Genomic DNA, 24,187 nt, shown 5'->3' on the forward strand with positions numbered 1-24,187 from the left:
GGATACGACCCTTAGCCCATCACACGCCGCCTCCTGTGGTTCTACATCTATATCTTCACTTACACAAGCCGGAGCTGATCATCGGAGCGTATGCTCAGACAGGACGCCTCAGTATACCGCTGCAGGTCCAGCAGGCTCAGACAAGAGGTGTTGGTTTCCAATAATGTTAACCCGGTGTAATCAAAAATAGATAGTTTTAATCTAGTCTAAACAAGAAGAATCAGTGTCTCATAATCTCCTGAGAGGGATTCTCACATGTGTAATTTAATGTAAATTGTATCAGGGTGGCTGTTAGCCTCAGACAAAATTGAATTAGGTAGCTTTTAAAACTCAAAGCAGAGGAAATGTGACCACTAAAACATTGATTGTCCAACATAAATAACCAGCCATACCCATTTTCCCTGTAACTAACCAGTGGGGCCCTTTGATTGGTTTGTTCACAGATTTTCATTACTTTTTGTTTCCAGTTCTCCTGTAGCTTTAGGTTTTATTTTGTAAGGTTAAGTGTTAATTTTGTAGACTACAACAACATAACTAATGTCTCCCTTTTTGTACAGTGGCCAGGAGGTCTTACACAAATGCATATCCTAAAAGCTTTGCATTAACAGAAAACAAAAAAGCAAAATGTTGTGACTGAAATCAAAGTAGCTGCAACACCAGTGCACACAAGTAAAAGAAACTGCAGGTTGTGGGAGGCATCTGTTGCAGACCTCTACGATGGGGTGTGAAGTGACGTACTTACCATTGTTGAGTTTTCCTTAAAGTTCACAAATTTTACCCTTTTAAGACACATTTATACTGGTTAAAAAACACACTCCAGTATAGGATGTTTGCCTTTCTAAAACCCCCCTGTTTCAGGCCTGCTCAGAACGAGCTGTTTCTGTGTCTGTGGCTTTAAATGTCAATAAGCTGTCTGACTCCGCCCCTGATTATGCCCCTCTCAGGAAATGGATGTGGCTTAATGGAGGGTGGAACACTTTCCAAGCAGGGAGGGCCAACCAAACCTGGTTTTAAATTTATCACCCCCAGTAAATTTTTGACTTTTTTTCATAGAATTCTGCTGCTGTGAAAAATAGCCACTTACCATAACCTCTGACAGCTGAGTGGAGAATATACACCATTCGGTACATCATTCTGGTTCTGGCTTTGGTCTGGCTGCAGACCTCTATGGTGGGGTGTTTTGGGCACTTTATTTGCAGACCTCTACAATGAGACAACCTGGCTGGTTGGGCAGGAAGTGACGTACATAACTCAAGCATGCTCAATGCCAGCATTGATTTGATATAACACAACAGATAAACATCTGCTTTGGACGTCAAGTCATGCTGGCATTTTTTGCCAACTGCTAGGGTTGTTCCGATTTTGATAACAGTATTGGAAATATGTCCGACACTGCTTAAAATGCAGGTATTGGTATCAGTGAGTACACAAGTTTATGCACTGGTCTGATACTGTTTGGGTTAGCTTTATATTTTGCGTCATTTAGCCATGCTAAATCTTAGCACTATAAACTGGAAATCAATTCTTCTTTGCTGCCTGAAAGCACTGCATACACAGGCTACTATTTTAGAGCAGCGAAGAAGAACCAAAGAGCCCACTGTAGCAGAAATAATGGTGGCTGTGTGACAGTTTTTCCTCTGAATGCAATCGTTAAAATGCCTTCCAGACCGAGGCTGTCGTACATGACAGGAAGTGACATAGTTTATCAGAAGTTAAATAACTTTTGAAATCGTTGTCTCTTACTTGTTTTTGCTTTTGAAGCTAGCTGTCATGTTGTCCCATTGACGCTATCGATGCTTTGAATCCCATGGGCAGCACTTTTAACAAGCCTGGAACTTGTGTGACTTTTTGGGGGCTTGACTAATGATTAAATCCACACCAGTAAACCCGATATCAAACGTCTTTTTATCCATTTTAATCAAATTATGATAATTTATTGGTTCCATCTTGGGACCGCCCACCCAGCGGTTGAGGTCGCGCCGTTGTGGAGGTCTGCAGCCGAACGCCCAACCACAGAGTCCTGCAACCAGATCCTCTTGGATATTTTACTCGATTCAGGTCTGCACTGCTGGTCAAATATTGTGTCTAAGCTGTAATACAACCACCCACCACTAGTGGGGGCTTTAGCTATTGTAAATGGCTGCTGTTATAATGTTGTACTACCTGGATGTAAACGAGCACAATGGGCAGATGGCATCCCCATGGCATACGGCTATTTTTGCAGTATTTTGAGGTACATAAGCTGAGTCAGGTCCCACTGGCATATCAACCATAGTAATGGGTACTCACAATCAGCTAGAGAAAGTAGACTTTAAGCTGCAAGGAGGACTGAAGACTGGAGATGCTAGCACTGCTTATGTTAGCCACACTCTTACACTGTTGATGCACAGATCGATTTTTTGATCCCATGTTTTGCTTTATAATATAAACTGTGTGCCATTTTGACTTTTTCCTGGGTATTTTTTTCCTTCAGACTGCTCAGTCCATTCAGTCAGCTTTGAAATTTGTTGCCTAAGAAGGTCTGGAATAAGAATGGTCTTGCTGATCCTGAAAGACAATTGTTTTAGGATCATTTATATCTAAAAAGGTGTTCTCTAATGTGTCATGTAGCTTATTGGAGCTGGACAATAGAGGCCAAAGTCTACCCTTCAGTGCTACATTTGGTTATCTCCATTCCCTCCTTAAACCCTCCGTCTTTTGAGCAATCATCAAGTTGATATTCCATAGTGCTGCCCTGCTTTTATTAAAATCATTTAAGGTGGCGCACAGATATGGCTGCCTGGAGCTTGCACTTGAAAGACCACTCATCCAAGGCGATAAGGACCTGAGTTCAATCCCCTGCAGCAGGCTCACAATCTTCCTCTCTGGACAATGAGATTCAGCACTACTGTGCTATGTTGAAGCGCCCACAGAGGAATAGAGTGTTTCAGAGTCTTTGAGATTGTTAGTGGACACAGGTGTGGAGAGGACACATCCCGCTGAACCCATGAAGTTGTTCTGTGCTCTTTCCCGAACATTTCTTTGTCCCTTTCCTGTCAGTCTCAGTATCAGACTCTCCCAGCCCACTAAGTCTCTTGTGACTTGGGTTTCAATTATGAATGCTACCTTTGACTACCTCTGTTATTCCGCAGCAGCCCACATATCCCTGCCTGCCACCACTCATGTGTGACTTGATGTATTGTCTCACTGTTTTCCCCCCTTTCAAAATTAATTGCAGTTTTATCTCTCCCTAAGATAAAAAAAAAAAGCCTGCCGAGAACATAATAGTCTAAAAGTAGTGTGGATTCTATTCAAACAAAACAATTAAAACCTCAGTGTTTTCCTCGCTGCTTTTGACTGTGAAAGTGTTGGATGAGATTTTCAGTGGTGTTCTTCTTTTATCTTTTCACACAATGGGATGAAGTATTACCTTCAATTACCTTTGGTGATTGGGTTGTGTTTTGGCAAACTCTGATCACATTATGGGCCTGACCATTTTATTTGGTCTCTAATGACTTTTCACCTACAGTATCATAATATCCCTCATCAGGAACTAATTACACCTTGAAAATAATTCTTGTCATCATGATAAATGAAAAACAAGCACAATTTGCTCCGTCTCTAACCAAACAGCAAACATCCTCTATGATACTGTGTTTAATTTGCTTTAATTTTAAGGTCTGACTGCTGTTTGCTTTGCACTTTTAATTAATTTTGGCTGGCATTTAAGCAAACATGAATATTATCCTTGTCAGGCATACCGCTGTCGTTAACACCACTGGAGGTTAAAAAAGAGGAAGATAATCACTGTCACTTTCAGCCAACTAGCTTTTAAGGATGGCTCCCAAAGACATTTACAGTAAAAAGGAAGTAAATCAACTCTACTAGTAAAAACTCCTGTGATGAAAATTTGCTTAGAAATTTGGGGAAATTTTCAGGTGAATTTTAAGGGGAATTTGGATATTTTGGGAACATTGCTTGGACATTCATAACTTTGGGAATAGGTTTGCATAATTTGGAAAATTTCACTGGCAGTTTCTTAGGTCATTTAATTTTGTTGCCACTTTAATTGGAATCTGGGAAATTTGTTTGGATGTTAGGGTAATTAGAAAAATTTGGGAGGGAAATTGGTTTAAATTTTTTAGATTTTCCATGGAAACTTGGGAAATTATTTGGACATTTTGGGGAAATTCGTTGGGAATTTAGGCGTAGGTGTCCTGTGAAATTTTCATGGAAATATCAGGGAATTTGTTTGTGCCGATTTCATGGAGTATCTTGGGGATGTACTTGAACATTTTTTGGAATTTGCTTTGAAATTTGGGGAATTTGCTTGAAATATTTTAGGAATTTGCATGAAATTTGGGGAATTTTTATTGGAATGTTTAGGCTTCATGATAAAATATCACTGAAAAATTTGTGAAGTATTAGAAGAAATCTTTAGTTAATTTTTATGGGGTTCTTTATAAAATACGTTTAGAAATTCACACCTAAATATATGTAATTTCTTAGAAATTTTAGAGAATTTTTGTGGACTTCGGAGGGGAACATTTCCAAGAAATGTAAAACTTTTCTGGTTGCCATGGTACCTTCCTCTTCTTTCTCTTTTCTGACAGGTTTGTGAGCCAGCTATGTGTATAGTGCCAACTGCTGTATCAGAGTGAGTACATATGTGGGCGTGGGTATGGAACGATTTTGCTAGTGTGAAACAAGAGGGCAGGGTAGGAGAAGCAATTGCACCGTGGTGCAGTTCAAAACAAACTTTCCCTGATGTGAAAGTACCCTAAGAAGGGTGGTGGGATGGGGGCAGTCTACTGACGTACGTTAGAGTTATGGCCAAAGAAAAGGTTTTGTCTTAGAACGGTGCTAAATGGTGACATCTATCCTGTAAACTCTCACATACTCCTTTTTTGCAATTGCAAGCTTGTCAGTTATCTCTTTTAGCTAGCAACCTTTGCAACCACAATGGTCCTGTCCAGCTTTAAAAGTGTTCAAGCAGTGAGAAACGGAATGCAGTAATTAACAACTTTAAGGCATGGTGTTTTTTTTTTGTTTTGTATTTTGGAGAGATTTGATTGGACAGTGATTAAACACTGTGTTAATGTATGCTAACATAATATCATCAGCATATCTTGGCAACTGGCTAGCTAAAGGCCTTGAAATACCACTGAAAATGTACATTTTTAATGGCTGTGGGATGGTTAAACAAAGTCTAATTAACTGTAGCATTTTAAGTGTTCTTCTTTCTGTGTAAATCCTCTGTTTGGATGTTTTTAAGTTTGTTGAAACTAGCAGTATGCTAGCAAAACATCCATAAAAGTGAAAGGATCCTTCCAGGTTGTTATAAAGGAGTAACTAGTCCTATACTTTAACACATAAAAATCTCACTCCTGTTTCCACTTGATGTTCATGAGTTGTTTTGAACAGAATGCTAATCGCTAAGTATGTAGCATTAGCCCTGCCTTTGATCATAAATTCATGTACATGCTACCAATAATTTCATAACCATTAAGCTCTTTTTAGTCGATACTAAAACAGTTTAAGCTCAGTCAAATACAGATTTTACAAGAGGAGATAATATTAGCCTAGTTGCCAGCTAGCTTGCTAAATCAAGCAGGAAAACTTTGCATGGAAAGTTTTCATTTGAGCTGCTAAAATTACTGTTTTTTGATAGAAAATGAGAGATTAGTTCATTTTTGTGTGAGTTTTAGACTTACTGGTTCAAATTTTGCAAAAGTATTCAAACCAACTCCAGAAATGTCCATTTTTTTTTTTAAATTAACCCAATGTGGAAGTGCAAAAACTGCAGTTCCACAAGTTTCCACTGGGGGGTGGCTTTAAAATCCAATGATGTCCTATAAACACCCTTATAAGACAAACAATTTTGGGGGGAAAAATGGACGCGTTTACAGCCAAGGTCAGAAAATAAACATGTACTGAGTAGCTAATTTGTCAGCACACTATACAGGGGTTGAATTTGATTTTTGTTATTGTTTAAGATAACTTGGAGCTTGGTTAAATGAACTGATATGAGAGCATTTCCATTCAGCAAATTACATTGTAGGGCTTCATTGGTCTACTTAAGAAACCACTGGGTGACATCACTGAGACTACACCCGTGTTTTATACACTTTGTGGTATTGTAGAGAGCCTATTTCCTGTTTGAGAAAGAAAGGTTTAATAGGCAGAAGAAGAGAGACTTGGCAAGAGGTAAATGGAACAGGAGGGTGCTTTTTCTGACCAATTAGCAAATGAAATGAGCACTAAATATGTACCACTTTGTTGTCATCCTCACAGATTACAACATTTCTACAGATACGGTGTGATTTTCTACTCCAGGCTATGACGCCACAACACTGCTTCTTTTTGAAGTGCACATTGTTGTGCATGTGTGTGGGTTTGCCTCTCTGCTTTAAATATACTCAAGATGACAGGCATAGCATTTACCTTGATGTTTTCCAGCTTTGAACTACTTGGCATGGGCAATGCCTAGGCTGGGATTCACATAAGAAAGAGAGTCCTATTTGAACAAGCTCATCTGGGGAAAAATAGCAGAATGACATGGCTGACACACACACAGGCTTTGAATGGTTCCTCTATGGGGAAGTGATGAGCATGAGAGGCAGCAATTCAGATGTTTCAAGTAAAACCTAGAAATGGGACCTTTTCTGTGTCTTTGAACATCATCCATTAGGAAACATGGTCTCTCTCTCTCTCTTTCTCCCTGTTGCACATTCATTGAGACACAATGCATGTAAGACGTTCACCTCACTGTCAAGTCGCTGCACTTTTCGTGATGCAAAATGGAGTTTAAACTGCAGCACAGTGTCATACTTTATCTAAGTGCAAAACTAAACTGCAGTGTGCCCCAAAATGACAACATTGTGCTGCAATTCAAATAGACAGCCTTCAAACCAAACTTCTGCCTACATTTAAGCTTTTTTTAATTATAAAAACATTGGAAAAATCCATTGAAAAAGGCAGGTTAAAGCCCAGATTAGGGTGGATTTTTCCCTCTCTTACACATCTTGTACTACCACTTCAGCAATAACAATAACAGCTGGTGGATCTGATAAAAAAAGAAAAACACATACCCAGAACACCCAAATGTGTTTTGTTTTGCATACATTTCTCCCCGCATTACAGTTGGAAGCTAATCCTCCAACACCTCCCCAAATGGAGCTGCAGCAACAGTCTTGCTGGAGTATTATTATGAATAATTTATTGCACCCCGTTTCAAAAGAGGCGAGCAGAAATCCCAACTATTTTCGGGTTTAACGGCATCATGCGTTGGTTAAGTCTGCAGGTACGCTTTGCAGCTGTTGGTTTCTTGCTCAGCACTGTGGTGTAAACGGCATTAGACCCTCACTGATGTCATTATAGGGTGATTGGTATGTGGACCGCCGGCTCAGCGTGCTGCTGGGCTGTTTGCTCAAATATATTACAACCCTGACTTTTCAGTGCACAGGCTCAGGTGCTCTTGCAAGCATGCACTGTCAAATACATGCATCTGGATGTATATTTAGATTGCACACATAGGGACAGATGTGTAAATATGATCAAAACTGTGCAGCCTGTAGCTGCACGAACGTCAGTGCATTTCTCTGCTCTGCCATCTCAGGTAGAGCACCTCATGATGACATTTGTTTAACATTCCTCACCCAGCTCTCTCTCGGCGACACAGTGAAGTGCCGCATACCTCTTTCTCCCGTTGTTTAAACACTCTCTCCTCGCTTTTCCATCTTTTTTATTAGAAATGTGAAGTGTGTCATGGAGGCAAACACCGGAGAGGGGAGGACAAGATAAGCCTCGCAGGACTCACAGCGACTGTTCGAACATGTGTTACCCCCAGAGGAAGTAGTTACAGGAGGAAGCACACAAGGCATGACAGAATCTGGGAGTATTTCACCAGTGACCATGAGAGTGGCTCCAGCATGATCCTGAATGCATCTGATTCAAGTCTTCTTTTACAGGAGGATGAATCAATGCACGTCAGACCTTACAGGTGTGATAACCATTAGCCTCTCTTTGAGGATGGTTGTGAAATTTTGCACATAGAAGAGGCAGACGTGTGAAAATTTCTCCAAACGAAGGAAAACAACAGGTGCCAAAGTGCTTCAAAGAGCAGGAAAACTGTTTCATCCTTGGTGGACATTTTCCTCTCTTTCCTCCATCCACTGCACACTGCACCATCAGGGGAATACCCGTGCTTGGATGAGTGTGGATTTAGATATGGCTGACAGGTGGGTGACCTGGGTATCTCATATGTGAGAGAGTGAACAGAGCTCTCTTCCAGTTCGCCAGACAACAGGATAGATATGATCGTATGGTTGACTTCATGCAGGGACTGATTTTCTGGGGATTAACTTGCAGGGGCCACTATTTATTCCTCTCCAGTAATAAAACCATTCTCTGGAAGTCGTGATAAAAGTCTCCCATCATGCATTACTTGTCCATTTGCTCGTGCAACAGAAAGAACTGCAGAGGATTCTTTCTTGTGTCATGCTCCAAGATGAAAATTCGCCTCTTGGACGATGCATGGTTGAATTTTGATTGTGAATAATTCCTGATAAATAAGGGCGCCAGCGTGCAGGAAGCATGACGTGAAAGTGTCACAGTGTGTGCATATAAGAACGGAAATTTGCCCATGTGTTTTTAAGGAAAGAAAACAGCATCAGATATCAAAATGCATGGGTAATTTTACTCTGCAAGCTGTAGAATCTGGCTTCATAGAAATTTGCAGAGTCAGTTTGAAAGAGTCCCCGCAGGCCGCCTGGTTGCCTCCGCTTCTTTTTTTTTCTTTTTTCTTTCAAAGGTGGGGTGGCGTCCGATGCAGCCTCGGACCCAGGCTGGACAAGCGAGCTGGTTTTTGTTCTCCCCTTCACATTGCCAACTCCAGCTGTCACACAGAGGGACAATAGAGGAGAGGAGGGGGTGCTCTCTGAATGGAAAAAAATAAACTGGAGAGCCCCCCCCACCCCACCCAGCCCCTCACTCCTTTCCCTCCTCCCCAAGACTCGTCATCTGCATTTGACAGGACCCCCGTTCTCCTCTCTTCACCGCCCCCTTTTCTTTTTTTTTTCTCCTTTTCTCTCCCTGTGCTCTCCATAATCCCCCTTTCTCTCTCTCTCCCTGCTAAGTGCAGCTGTTGCTCTCCATTGGATGAATTTTTTCAACCTGATTGCTAATTAGGATAGCTTTTTACAGAGTTTTATCTGTAAAACTTGTTAAACTTGCAATTTTTGTCTCCCTTTTTCCTCTAACAGAGAAAAGGCTTCCCCAATTATGCACAATTTACTTTAGGCGGGGCATTTCCCAGTGTCCCATGCAGCATTCATATAGTTTACAACTACTGTACTGTGTGGTAGCCTCTTATTATAGCGCTCACTTCAGCTTTGAATGCTTTGAAGAATAGACGAGCCCCCATCTCCCTTATTCTGCTCACATAGCTGAATCCCTGGGAGAGGCAGCGGAGGAAAAGGAGAGCCTGAGAAAACAGCAATTCACACACGGAACACAGAGACCCCTGGTAGCTCAACAAATGAGTGTCTAGCCCTGTGTCCATTCATATCGCCCCCTCGGTCCGCAAGCCTATTAGCCAGGCATCGCTCCTTGAAACATTCACTGTCGACAACATGTGGAGGCATCGCTATAGCAACCAGTGGATATGACATGTGCAATGGACGGGGACTCCTGAGCTGCTGAATATAAGGAGGGGCTCAGCCTTAACTAAATGATCGAAAAAAAAAAAAAACTACCCAACCCCACCACCACCACCTCCCCTTCTCTTTTCATTGGCACACAGACGCTGAAAGGACTCGCTAGTGGGGCTTCTGCACATTCTTCTTCGGCTCGGAAAATCAGGCGGGCATATCCCACATTCTTCTTCTTCTTCTTCTCCCTTTTCTTATTCTCTTCGACTCTCCCTCTGTTTTTTTTTTCTTCATCTTCGTGCTGAAGCCGCGCTCTTTTGTTGGCGCCGGGGGGACGCATACATGCAGGGGAACTTTTTTGGAGAGTGGGCGGCCGGGGACGCACGGACAGACGCTGCTCGGAGCAGCACCGGGCGTCAGTGGCTAAACGTGCTCTCTGGAATACAAGACGCAGCAGCAGCAGAAGAAGAAGAAGAGTCCGTTTACGGCATTGAAATGCGCGCTGTACCCCGCGATATGGATTTAGGTAATTATCAAATGCATTGTGTCTCTTTTCCTCTTTTTGTTTCTGTGTTTGGCGTGCAAGTTTTAATGCGTCAAATGCGTAAAAGGCGCCTTCAGAGACCGGCTTTGAAAACTTGTCAACAGTGCTAGCATTACGCTGGAAGCTTGTTTCGTTTCTGGTGGTGCTGAAAATTATCTCATCGAGTTTGTGATTAATTAAGAAGCTCTGCTTCCGTGTTGTGGCACCGCTTTCTGCACGAGGTCGAATCAAATTGCTCAAAGAGGTTCTAAAATTGGCAAAAATGGGGAAATTACGCACGGATATACAGCCATTTCTTGGTAAAATCGCCGAAAAAAATTAGCACTAACCATACATCATAGCGTAGTGCGGTGACTGAGCACATCTGGATGCAGTGTATAAAGTTTGAGAGCAGGTTGGGGCTGATGATGCCCGGCAGCTGCTCCAACTCACAAACTGAGAAATGAATCCGCTCTTCTGCGTTATTTTGCTTCGATAGTCCTTGTGTTTGGTTGGAAACATTTTTTTCTTAATTCTATTTAATCAAAGCAACTCCAAGACAGCTATTCTCTTTGGGTGATGTCCAAAAAAAAATCTTTTTTTTATATATAAACTAAAATAAAACAAAATAATAGACTCTTAATGTTGCTTTTTTATGCTTCATTTACGGGGCCATTTTTGTTGCTTTAGTTCTTAATTTCTGAATTTAATTACTGCTTTCAAAAGGGTTTGTGTTAGATATTATACAGAAAAATAAATTACCTCATATTTAACATTATTTCATAACAGAATCCCTATTTTCTTCTGTGATTGCAAATCAGCATGTCTGATAAATGCTCCAGCAGGACTAAATTGAGATACTTTTTGTGACTGACATGGCCAAAACTCATATTTTATTGTAGAGTAACTTAAAACATCCTTGGTTGAATCTAAAGTATTCAATTGTGAGGTATAGTTGCAATTTTAAGGGGAAAATCAGCTTGAGTGAGGCAGTTTCATGTTTGGGAGGATTTAGCTCTTGTACTTCACGAAGGTATTGTAATAAGGCTGAATGGACGGCCAGCCGCCCCAGCAACACCTCTTCGCCTGACCTTTAGTCCATCATTTGAATAATCCAGAGCTCCGAAATCCATCTGGCCCTCATCTCCCTTCAGACTGGCTGATTCATCACGCTGGGACCAAATGAATAAAGATAGAAACACAGGAGGAAAGTCTGTCAGAGGAAGAGTCAGAACTTGACGGAGTCACTAAAAGAATATTAAAAATGGTAGGAGAGCTGAGATTTAAAAGGGGTATTTTTTATTGAAAATAGAATAAATTGATGGGAAATATCGTCCATCATTCCAGTCTTAAATTTAAACTAAGATCACGGTGTTTCAGTGTGAGATTTCTTAAAATCTTTTTGACTATTTGTCTGATAAAGTGGAAAAATAATTTTCATGTCTTGATTTTTCTCACTATTTTTTCTTTTCTTTTAAACAAATAGAAGAAAACTTTTTCTCCCATTCCCATAAATACACCAAAAACACAGATAGATTTGAAAAATTAAAATATAAAACTGCAAAGGGACAGAGCTGTAAAGGCCCATGAAGGTAATTCTTGGCTCCACACCTCCTCCTCTCTCTCTCCCTGCCTCTATCTCCTCTGGTTTCTTTCTAACACGATTATCGCCTTCAAACACTCTTTCATGCTCGCAGAGCATTTCAAGCCTGTTTGCTCCAATAGTGGAACTCCTTTTTTTTTTATTCGTTTTAAGGTGTTTACCTGAATATTTTTAAAAGAGTCACCACAGAGTAGTTGGCCACCTCCTTGATGAACTGGATCAGAGATTTATTTATCTCCTTCTCAGAAAAGATTTCAGTCTGAGGGAAAGCTTGGAGTTGTCAGGCAGGTTTGGAATCAATAGGTCTATAGGGGGCACTTCGGTTTCAGAGGCAGTAGCGTTGAACCACTACACCGGTGTTATGCTGCTATGGTATTCAGTGCAAAAATATGCTTGATTTTAGACATGTCTCTGAGGTTTTCAGCTGCTATATATTCATTTTTTTTATATTGCACAATCTCTCTCTCTCTAAGTACCCTTGCATATAAAAATTGTGTTTGCATTTGAATGCTTTCGGTGCATGGAAAAAAGGCCAGTATCGAGGCCGTTCCTCCTCTCTGTATGTGTGCACGAACCTCTTCAAACCTCTCAGTTGTTGTCTAACCTCTTCATGCTTGATTGAAACTACAGTCACAATCAGCAGCAACCGTTGTCAGGCCCAATCGAAAAAGACTTTAGTATTAGTGCTAAAACACCGCCAATTACCAGACACAAGGTCAAACTGTATGGCTGCAGGTCTGTGGTGAAGTGTTGTGTTTTCAGGACGCTGTAACAAGATGTAGCCATCCTTCAGACACCCCTGTTACATCCCTCGGGCCAAATGTCAGAGCTTTGCAATTTCTTTATGTTGATTTGATTCACCTCAGCCATCAATCTTTCAAAATACAGGCAATCAGGAGCCTGCTGATGGATGTTTGCACTGTTATTGATGTTGCCATTTTTCAGATGTAAAGTTATTGGCAGAAGAGAAAGACTGTAGAGAAGTTATCAGCTAATTCAAGGAGGATTTATGTTAAAATGTCCGTTTTTGAATGTTAAATGCCAAACAAATGTGGCAGCATGTGTATATTTTATGCAATGAAAATCTTTCTGCATTCTAGCTATCATTAATTATCCCTGCCAATTATTGCTCCTAATTATCGCTGTTATGCTCTCAAAATATTCCAGCCCACCGGGAATATATCGCTACAGTAAATGGCCATGAGTGGACCAATTATCAGCCCCATTCTTTAACCTACACAGTTAAAAAATCTCACATGATTTTACAGCATATTTAAAACAAGTCGGCCATATTGAGACAGGCCCTTTCAGCGTGGTTTTGAATATTTAAAAAAAACTCCTCTATTCAACTGGTGTTGGAGGTCCAGTGTGGGCTGCTTGTGCCCCCCTCCCTCCTCACAGTCCTGGTAGCCATTAGCTGCATGTGGCTTGGTCCAGGGCCTAATCCAGCCAAACTCAGGACCAGAGGAGCTAATTAAGCTCAAGCTTTTAGTATCCCAGCCTCCTGTAGCTGCACAGTGCCAGCCCACCCCATGCCAGCGCTAAATGGGGTTGTAAATATCTATAGTAGGATTCAGTGGTGGAGACAGGAGTGGACAGGGGCTACTAATAGGGGTTTTCTGAGTCTGAATGCATGTTATAAGGGCCGCTATTAGTGCTGGCTAACGAGTGGGGGGGAGTCGGATGGAGATGGAGGAAATAGAGGGACACTTTTAAGTCCACATTGTTACACAAAGTGTGAAGTGAAGATGTTCTGACTCTATTTTACTTTCCAGTACTTCCACTCGAGGGTTTGAAGAGCTCCTTTGGTATCAGATGGATAAACAATATTCATGACATCTGCGGAAAATACACATTTATGTACATATTTATGTATTTTTGTTAGCTTATTTTGGTGGTTTATTATAGGCTGCAGCATCAGGAAAGAGCATTAACTTGCATACTAAAAGATATTACACTTACAGCAGGATGATGATACTAGGGTTAACTATTAATTACATTTAATTTAATCTCACAATCTCTGTAGATCAGGGGTGGGCAACTGGCGGCCTGGGGGCCACATGCAGCCCTCTCCCTCACTCAGTGTGGCCCTCGAGTTGATTTCAAATAACTAGAAATTATAAGAAATGAGGAAAACATGATACAATCTGCCATGAAAACATTAATAATAGAAACATTTCTATAATTATCTTGGATTTCTAGTATATTTTAGTAAAATTGGGGATGGATGACCTTAACTGTTTTAAAAAAGTGTGTGTCATTAAATGCATTTGCATAATAACCTTGATAGGCAAGTAAAAATACTAAAATAACCATAAACTTTAATGTTCAAATATATTTAAAAAAAACACTTTACGCTGCTTTAAATTCTGTCAAGCTGAATAAATTAGGCATTATTTTTTGCATTTTTCTGTTGTAAGCTATGTATTTGTTCAGTTTTTTAAATCAAATGTAATGATACTTGTGTTATATAAAAGATTTCACAATCAAGCCATCCCTTTTCCCACATTTTGCAGCATTTTTAGATTCAAGAATTTTGCATTTTAAACTCTTTATGTCATTTGAATATTTCTTAAACTAATGGTAATTGACTTCCTGTTTTGGTGTTACTTGCTTTTATTTGGTAAGAAAATAAGGAGCTGTGAGTAGATGCTGTCTTTGCTCTAAAAGTGTGTTTTTTTATATGGAATTTTTCAGCCTGACTTCAGTATTGATACTTATATCGGTGTACCGATACTGATTTAAAAAAAAAAAAAGAAACTGAATGAATTTCCTACACTGTAAAACGCAACATCAATTTTACTCAGAAACATTGAGTTGACACTTGGCCAGGACACTTCGTTTACAGTGCACTAAAAATATTAAGTATTGCACTCTTAACGTAGATGATTTAGCCTAAGTCCTGCAAACTTAAATTAACATTTAAATCACAGTTTTTAAAAATTAGAATAATTGATTTTAACTCACAAAAGTCAAGAGTAGTTTACCTGTTATTTTTTAGGCAACAAGTCCTTTATTTTTTTAAAGTAAGTTTAACTAACTTTGTTTTACAGTATACACCACAAAGCCGGTATGAACACCAAATCAGTCAATAAAAAAAACACATATTTATATTCATAACTCTCATGATAGTATGTACTAGCATGTAGCCGAATTTCCAGCTGATATTAGTAAATATATGTTTATCAGTGCAGCCATACAGACAACAAACATGAATCAGTTGCCACAGTACAAAGCTAATATAAACATGGATCCATCACTAAAAATGACAGATTTGCATTCTTAACTACCATAACAGTGTCGATTAGCATGTAGAAGAAGTCCCCCTGATATCAATATAGATACTGATATCAGTGTATCATCATATCCATATTAGGGCTGTCAAGATCAATCAAGTTAATCGTGATTAATTAACGTTTAACAAGTTGTGTAACAATTGTTTTCAAATGCGATTAATCGCATGCATTATTGTCCCTTTCAACACACTTGGTTAACTGGTTAATCCATGTCAGCAACTCCCTGCTGCCACAGTGATGTAAAGAAGTAGTCCTGTCAATCGATTAGTAAATTAATCTAATTAGTTACAGACTTTGTGATGGAATGATTGCGTATATTGATAATTTGCAATGATTGCAATACTTGTAGATTTAATAATAATAGTAGCAAAACAATCAGAAAGTACGTGTTTCTGAATGAAAACGTTTTATTAGCTTTGAAACAGAAGAAGTGGAGACTGAGGGCAGATTGTCCACCTACTTACTAGGGTGGTGTTAATCTGTAGAATAAGGATTTCATCCATAAAAGTATAAAAATTAAGAGCAAAGAGAGTTCTTTGAAGGTACAAAGCTACGTTAGCTGGTTGTGTGATGGCATCAGAGTGCGATTAATCAGCATACATTGTTAATCCCATTTTTCACCCTTATGATTAATTAAACAAAATTAACCAAAAATTTCGACAACACTAAAAACAAGTCTTCCAAAGCTCCTAAACGTCTCATTTCACTTTACAAACTCACAGACAGCTCAGTGAATAAGTCAAAAGTCATCTGAACCTTTTTAATGTTCTCTTATTTCATTTTCAATCAATAACGGGTTCCTTTTTCTGTGGTTAATCTTTGAAGACTGTAGAAAAATCCGAAATGACGAAAAAACAGTTAAAAATGTAAAATAGTGGAATTTTAAAATGGGATTAAAAGGGTGCGATTAATCACAATTAACTACAGAGATTCTGAGATTAATCCATATTTTAAAATTTTAACCTTTTGGCAGCCCTAACCCATACTGTTCTAAGTATTGAAACTCTTTTATTTTATTTATTTTATTTTACTTTTATTAATGCACAGCAAACATGAAATGTGAGCAGTAATGTAATCACTCTGTACTCAGATTTTAAGGCCGACATTTATACTGGTGTTATTCTGATATTAATATTGGAACAACGCTAATTGGTGCACTGCAAATTTGATATGTGCGCTGCTGTTAATTATCATACACCACACCCAAAGAGATGTCTACATCCTTTACTATTCTCAGGCTGATATCTAAAGTAACATTAGGACCAGGATGCTGGTGTCATGATTCAAACTGTAACTGCTGCACTGTAAATTTGATATGCAGGTTGCAGTAATTTAAAAAACACCATTAAACGTCATATTTGCATCCTTCTCTGCTCTGACAGTGTATTTTTGTCTGTGTATGTTTCTTTGCGTCCTCCAGAGGGGCAGCCTGACCCAGATCCCCGTTGTGAAGGAGACCCGGGTGGAGTCAGGCCAGTTCCTGCTGCTCTCTGTCCTCTGCATGCTCTTCATCCTGGTGGCTCTGGCCGTGTCTGCCACTTTCTTCTGCGTACGCCAGCGCTCACACCTCCGCATGAAGGAGAAGCTGGCCAGCCTCGGGACTGACACCAGCACTGATGCCACAGCAACCTATCAGGTTAGACCAGCCCATCCTTCTTGGTACAGGCCAATCAAAAGGCGGGGATACTAAGACTGCGCTGCGTGATTGGAGGAACAAGCTCTCTAAGTGGTTTCGTTCTATTTTCTGATTGGATTGTGAGAGTGTGTTGGTCAGAGAGGTTTTTGTTCTTCTGCCTGCTTTTTGACATTTTTTCCTTTTAATGAAAGAGATCCATGTTTTTAGATTCGATTGCTTTAATTTTATTTCTTAATATGCTAACTTTGCACTAGAAAACACTCTTTTTGTGTTTATTTGCTTCTTCATTTTACAATTTGGACCTTTTTTTACTTGCTCCAATCTAATCATCCAGTGCTCATACTTACCTTGGAAAGGTGCATGTTTGTGTAGGGGCAATTTTGTGTGCGAGACAGGCCGCCACTGTGACCTATTCCCTCTGTTCCTCCAGGGCCACGGGCAGCCTGAGCTGTATTGATTTTCAGCACTGGGGCTCAGCTGTGCCCAGTGTGGCACTCAGAACATATTTATCTGCATGTCGCGTTAACATTTTAAATATTTTATCAGATTTTCATGGAGCTGCTTTATCCATTTGAAGCAATGTGAGAATCTCCTAACTTAGGTATTAAAATGATCTTTTTTTGCATTTTTAAATGGTATGTTTCATAGTATGTAAGTTAAAAAATTGCAGCTGTTTTTTCTCTGTGCCTTTAGGGATGGGATGACTGCTCTTCATGTGGGTGTAGCCTCTATGTTTGACAGTTGTTTGTGAACAGCAGGAGAGAGATATTGCTAGATGGCAGTACATATTGTCTCCTCTATGCCTGTTTTTATCCTTATTAGCGTTCTAAAAGGGGAGAAACTGTTATCCCCCAACCCAGTGCTCCTCATGTGTCTCCGCTGCCCCTCTCTGGTGCTAACTGCATCCACCCTGCTCGCTCCTGGGACGGCTTCTTGCCTCAGGTACAGCACGGGCGCTTTGCAGAGATGTTGAGAAGTAGGATGAATTATGAGGTGGACCTGGATATTGCCCCAAGGCCAAGGCCCAGGGCACCGCTTCATGGCTCTAATCATTAAAGTCTGACGGCGGCGAAGCTGATCCAAGACCAGAGCTTAGAGGGGGCCTGCGCTCCAGAGGGAAATATCACTATGATAGATCGTGAGATAGCATGTGCTTTCAGTCGGATTTTCCTCTGGCCTGGCCTGGCCTGGCCTGCCCTCGCTGTTATTAATTGAGTATGGAAATGAATTCTGTGGAGATAACTGGCTTTAGCTCTGAAAACCAAACATGATGGGGTTTAAGATTGGGAATTTAACATGAAATACCAAGTGTCACCCCACCCTTTGGATGTATCGAGTTAAATCGGATGCATCATTTGTTTACACATGCACAGATTGCTCAAATTTGGCTATTTTCTTGTCTCTTTTTCATTCTTTTACATTATATTTTAGTGTGGGCAGTGCCTAGTCTACAAATTTTTGATGGCCTGTCTCTGCTTTGAAGAAAGGTGGGGAAAAAGCTGAGTCATTGAGAGAAGTGCAATCTTCCCCACTGTGTGTCTTTCTGCAGCCCTCAGAAACCTAAGGATATCACTCAAAAGAGAAAAATTATACTTTACAATAGTACCAATGCATTTAGATTTCTTGTTTTTTTTGTGGTTTTGTGTATTAAAACTGTAACTCCTGTTTGATGAATAGATTCTCCTGGTATGTTTCTTTCTTTGCAAGGAGAAATCATAATTATTTGCAAAGAAAACTGCTTTTTCTCTGAAGGGTGTGACTCCTCAGTTGATATATGCTAAATTTATGCAGCATTTTACTCCAAAATGACAGGTAAAAGGTACATTTTCAAAGGATGACGACTGTCTGTGTGGCGGATAGGTGTGTGACATACTGAATTCATTCTGTAATTCATGTAGAGGTTTCTCAACCATGTATTTTTGACATAATTAGTATAAGCTCCATAATCCACAAGGATAAGCCATTAATCTACAGGCGAGTAAGGACAGATCAAGTCAGCCGAGATACAGGATTTTAGGATGTGCATTTACAGCCTCTAACGAAGAGGATAAGCACATAACCTACATAAAACTATTGTTATGTGCATGAAAAGGAGATAAATACATAACACCTTGTAAGGAGTCTTTAAAAAAGCTATATTCTTTCATGATCAGAGCCTCACCATTTTATTCTGTAATCCCCAGGAGCTCTGCCGCCAGCGTATGGCTATCAGGACGTCAGAGCGTGTGGAGAGACCAGAGACCCTGCGTCACTCCCGGCTCAACAGCGTCTCGTCCCAATTCAGCGATGGACCTGCAGCCAGCCCGTCCACCCGCAGCAGCACCTCCTCCTGGTGTGAAGAACCAGTGCCATCTAACATGGACATCTCCACAGGACACATGATACTGGTAAGGAAGTTTTCCAACTGTGTGTAAAGATTTGTGTGGTGGCGAAGACAGAAAGTTGCTTGATTTGCGGTTTGTTGTCAGGCCCTTGGAGACGTTTCGTGGTTCAGAGCATCAGATTGTAACAACTGAACAGCCACAACATGTCATGTCTCCCTGAAAATGCATTCAACCTGCATGGATGGGTTCAGTGAAGCTTCATAAAAATGGCTGCATTTTGTAAGAAAACTTTAAGTCACACAGAGTATGTCTTTCCAACCAGGCAGAAATCTGCCCCGCTTTTGAGGATTGTGAAAATGTTGACACATATAATAAGTTGAGTAGTTTGCTAGATTTAAAAATAAGTGAAAGTATCTAAAATAAAAAAAAAAACAGAATGAAAAATTAGCTAATAGATTGTTAAAAAGCTGAGAGGAGCCTAATTTAAAATAGTTAAGGTCGTGAAAAGCAGTGAAGGATGGTAGCTAACGTAGTGTAAGCTAATAGGCGAGCTAATAGCAGGTAAAATAGTAAGCTAGCAGAAAAGAAAAGCTGTTGGTTGGATAGTGCGAGCTAACAAGACTGGGGAAACTTCTGAGAGTTGGTAGCTAACTATTGAACAATCAGTGTAAATAGTTAGCTGGAACTAATGAGTTAAAAAAAGCGTAAATTACCAAGCAAACAATGACAATAGTTAGCTACGCTAGCCTAATTGTATTTCTGAAACTTAAAGCAACTGTTAAATGGTTTTTCATTTGTAGCGGTGCTGTTTCTAGCTAAACCCAATGAGGCTGCTGAAATAGTTAGCGAATCGCTAATAGTGGTGTAAAAATGTAAACACTTTTCAATAGTAATAGTCTGTGAGGGAAGAACCTACTAAAGGTGATGGATATTGCTAGCAAGAGGTCATGGATAAATCCATTTTCCAAAAAATTAAAAAAATTAGCTTTAAACATAGACATAGAAATTTAGCTAAAACACAGTCAAGATATTTAGCTAAAACAGATAGTGGATACTTGTAGCAAGGAAAGAATAAGGTGCTTAAGAAGAAAGCTAATGGCTAAACAACTAAATGATAAGCTTACAGTAATGAATAAACAGTTGTTATAGCCTACGTGGATAAAAACATTTAATGGTCTAAAATGTTTGCTTAAAGTGCTGTAGAAAAAGGAAATAAAACCACATCAAGAAGTATTTTATAACTATTAAACTGTAGGGAAAGCATTGAATAGATTATTAAAACAGCTAGCTAGTGATAAAGGATACATTTAACCCTTTAACTTAATTTTTTTTTTCTCACTTGAACTAGTTAGCTAATGGCAAAACCACTACTAAAGTAAGCTAACAGCAATGTATAAACAGTCATAGCATTTTGGCTTAAAGCAATTTATGGTCATGTAAGTTAGATGAAAATGCTGTAGAAAAGGGAAATAAAACGCATTGAAGTATTTTATGAATAGTTAAACTGTAGGGTTAGCAATTGATAAATTATTAAAACGGCAAGCAGTGCAAGTAGTAAGAGATGAATTTGACCTTTTAGCTTAAAATGTTAATCGGTGAAACTAGTTAGCTAAAAGCTATGCCTGGCTATCGATAGCTAGCCAAATGATTCAGCAGTTTCAACAGCAGGGGTTAAATTAATTAACTATAAAAGTAATTTGGTTTAAATAGTAAAAGTAAACATTTGAAATGTAAGCTGTATACACTGCTGAGCTATGTTACTTTGATTTCACTATATGAATGTGGCCAAAGTAGCTAAGCTAAACTTTTTTATTTGAATATTTTAGAGATATGTTTTCTTGATTAAGATGGATGAACAGTTGAATTAGAAAGCTAAAATGAGCATTAACTGCTCTTCAACTCCTGTTTTAGCCTATGAATGTTAATACTCTATAGGATTAAAAACTACTGAAATAATCGATTACACCATTTTGTAACAAATCACCTGTTTAGAATTAATTCAGACAAATACATATGAAGGAAAGTGGCTTTCAGATCATTATGAAGTGCTTTGGGGGAACATAAGGCTGAAAAGATAGTGGACCACAGATCTACAAGAATGGTCTAAGCATTCATGTAATGTGAGCATACATTTTAGTTTACATTTTTAAACTCCCTCTGGCTATAAATAATGTTGGTGCTGGAAACAAACAGTTTGATTCCTCTCTGTTTATCTGTTTGGATGTTTGCCTTTTTCATCCCTCTCTCCACATCTCGCTCAGAACCCCGCTATCTTTGGTGGGTTTTCATCACTCTTCCTGCTGTTTTTCTCCCTTTCTGCTTTATCTTGGCCCCGTTGTCTCCATTTTTTCTCCTCAAACTTTCTTCCTCCTTTTACTGTGTCATTTTCTCTCTTTATCATTCCGTCCTGCTTCTCTCTCCACTGTCATTTCCATCTTTTACCTCCTCCGTCTCTTGCACTGCTGCAGCAAAATAAAGCAGACATTGTTTTGCGTGATGGAAGCTACTCAAAACTAAAACATCATTACCCATCTTATTGTCATTTGAATGTTTCAGAAGTTTTGTTAGGTTTTCATTCTGGTCGAAAAAGCTTTTGGTTTGCCTACGCTTCAACAAATACACAATGGATTGTTTTAATTTTGCACAACTTTCGCTCCTTTCATTTGAGACAAGCTTGATAAAAGAGATGGATAGATGCCTTGCAGTGTTTCCATTAATGGAGAGAGCATTCATCACACTGCATGTCTCGCTTTTATATTGGGAGGCTATAATGAATGAGAGTGAATCTGAGTAATGCCGTGTATTGGTGGTAATAGATGGGTTTTGTTGCACTCGTCAAGGCTTGTTTGTGAAGCCCCTTTTGAAAACATTGACAATAGAAAAGCATTTAGCCCTGCAATAACAAAAAGAGACACTGTGAATCATTTCTAGGAGCTGTTATTATTAGTGACACTTTCTTCACAGCAGCAACGCAGGCAGTGCAATGAGGAAAGGTAAAACACAGAGAGACCTTTACTTCTCTTTCATGCCGTGATTGACATGGAGATGTCCTATAGGGGGCTCTTTTTTTAAATTCTGCCGCCATCTCACATGAAACCATGTGTGAGATTGCCTTGTTATCACTGATCTCGGGCCTATATTTTCCCATCTCTGCTCTCCTCTCCTCTCATCTCCCCTCTCTGGCTCTTTGGAGCTCACACCGTGTGGAGAAGGATGATGAATACTCAGCTTTCCAAAGCACATACGCTGGGGGTTCTTTTTTTTTATATTTTATTTTTTAAGCCCCATCACCTCACACATACACATAAAGAATACACACATAAAACTACTAAGCCACTGAGAGAGACTACGATGTTGTGCCCCACTGTTTCGATCCCACCTCAAGACTTAGAAAGTCTTGCGTAACGACTTCCAGCTTCAAAACTGAAATTGGATGCCTCTGTGTGCTGAGTCATCTGCGTTTTTTTTTTTTCTCCAAAGCTATGACACACCTCTGCTGTCTTACATTTTCCATCCTCACTCTCTTTTTTGCCTTTGTCAGCTGCAGAATAGTGCTACAACCACATAAAAGATACTTGATTTAGCATCTCAAGTTTTAAACCCGGATGTTGCATGGAAGCATGCGCTACTAATGCAGCTGCATTGTGAGTCCTTTTCAGCACCATGGACAGCACTTTTCAGCCACTTCACTTGTTTTTTCCAGAACAAAAAAACGGTGTTTTGCAGGAGCTGGGTTATAGTGTGGATAGAGCTACTGTTAGCACCTTCCTACTGGGAAGAAATCAATATTTTTGTATCTTGGGGCTCTTTTTCATTATGTAGGGAACTTATTGTTCTTTTTATAGATTATTTGCTAAAACAACACATAGATTGAGGCAAGGAAAAAAAGCCAGGGATTCATGCAACATGTTCTGCCCTCTGAAGGCTTCTAGTTACAATTTTAAATCTACTCTATGAGCCATTCAAGGCAGGAAAATGTGTTCCTTTTATTTTGCTTTTATTAGTCAGACATAATACGTATGCATTAATACCTCTTTTCACCTCTCACTGCTGCTTATCATATCATAAAGCTCCCTGTACAAACTGTAAGCAGTATTGTTCATATAATTTGACAGCCTAGTCTGACAGTAATGTGTTACCTGTTGTGTCTGGCTCCCCTGGTCGCCCCTTCATCCTGATTTCACCCAGCACCCTCTGCTGCCGAGGATACTGCTTAGGAAGGATTAGACATTGTTTCCCTGACACCCAGGCCTCCCATCCCAGCCCTCTGATTGGCAGACATAATCCCCCCATTCACTAAACCTTCGTTACCCTGTCTCTGGAATACGCCACGGTCCGCTGCCTCCCCCTAGGAGCGCGAGGGCTTCGATAAGGGCCTCTGCTGGCTGCATCGCATTAAGCTGCAAAAAAAAAAAAAAAATATGAATTTGGAATGCAATCGATTCGGGGCATCGTTTGAATAGAATGGGATGCAATTCAGAGTGGATTTATCAAGTACATGGAGATGTAATATTGGTCGGGGAGGTGGGATGCTGTCAGGCTGGCGAGCAGAGAGTACTTGTGCGGGGTGACAAGAGCATAGTGGTGACAGGCTCTGTCAAGTGGCCATAATGGCATGCTGTCATTTTCCAGAGGAAGACAGCAACCGTGTGTTTGCGTAGGCGATGCACAACAGCACACATGCAAATATATGTGTGCTGGCTGCCATTAGAATTGACATTAACAGGGATAGTTTTTCTGTAATTTTTGCATGCAGGAATTAAAAGCTCAAATAGGGATCAGAGTACAACAGCAGAAATCTGTGTCAGAAAAATCACTTTATGTCATTAATGGGCTCAGATAGAACACATTGTGCCTCTGTGTCCTCTCATTATGCAGCTGCATTAATCACAAGAGTTGCTTTTTTGTTCTCTGTGCAGCCTTTATGACCTGAGTGGCACCTTTGGAACCATTTCTAACAATAAAGTTTGATTTCCTTTGTCTGTAGGCTCTAAAATGTTCTTACAAGTCACGTAATATCCTTTGTGTGCATGCAAGAGATGTCTACCGTCAAAGGGTAATTGCCTATTAAGTGTTGGACAAGCTTATTTGTGATTGTCATCAAGGTATGAGTCGTATATATCCTGCAAATTCTCAGATTTCCTTTTTGACAGACAGGAGAGAATAAGTCGCATGT

General features: G+C 39.8%; 1 protein-coding gene across 1 annotated transcript in view; it reads left to right on the plus strand.

Annotated features, from left to right (window-relative positions):
- The window catches only part of ptprn2 (protein tyrosine phosphatase receptor type N2), a 250,356-nt gene that overhangs the window by 180,240 nt on the left and 45,929 nt on the right, over positions 1 to 24,187 (plus strand). Inside the window, exons 12-13 of the mRNA XM_041813639.1 lie at positions 16,472 to 16,687; positions 18,871 to 19,074. Of these exons, the coding sequence (XP_041669573.1) occupies positions 16,472 to 16,687; positions 18,871 to 19,074 (420 nt within the window). The remainder of the gene's footprint in view (positions 1 to 16,471; positions 16,688 to 18,870; positions 19,075 to 24,187) is intronic.

Source organism: Cheilinus undulatus, linkage group 19, assembly GCF_018320785.1.
Source record: "Cheilinus undulatus linkage group 19, ASM1832078v1, whole genome shotgun sequence".
NCBI classification, from domain to species: Eukaryota; Metazoa; Chordata; class Actinopteri; order Labriformes; family Labridae; genus Cheilinus; species Cheilinus undulatus.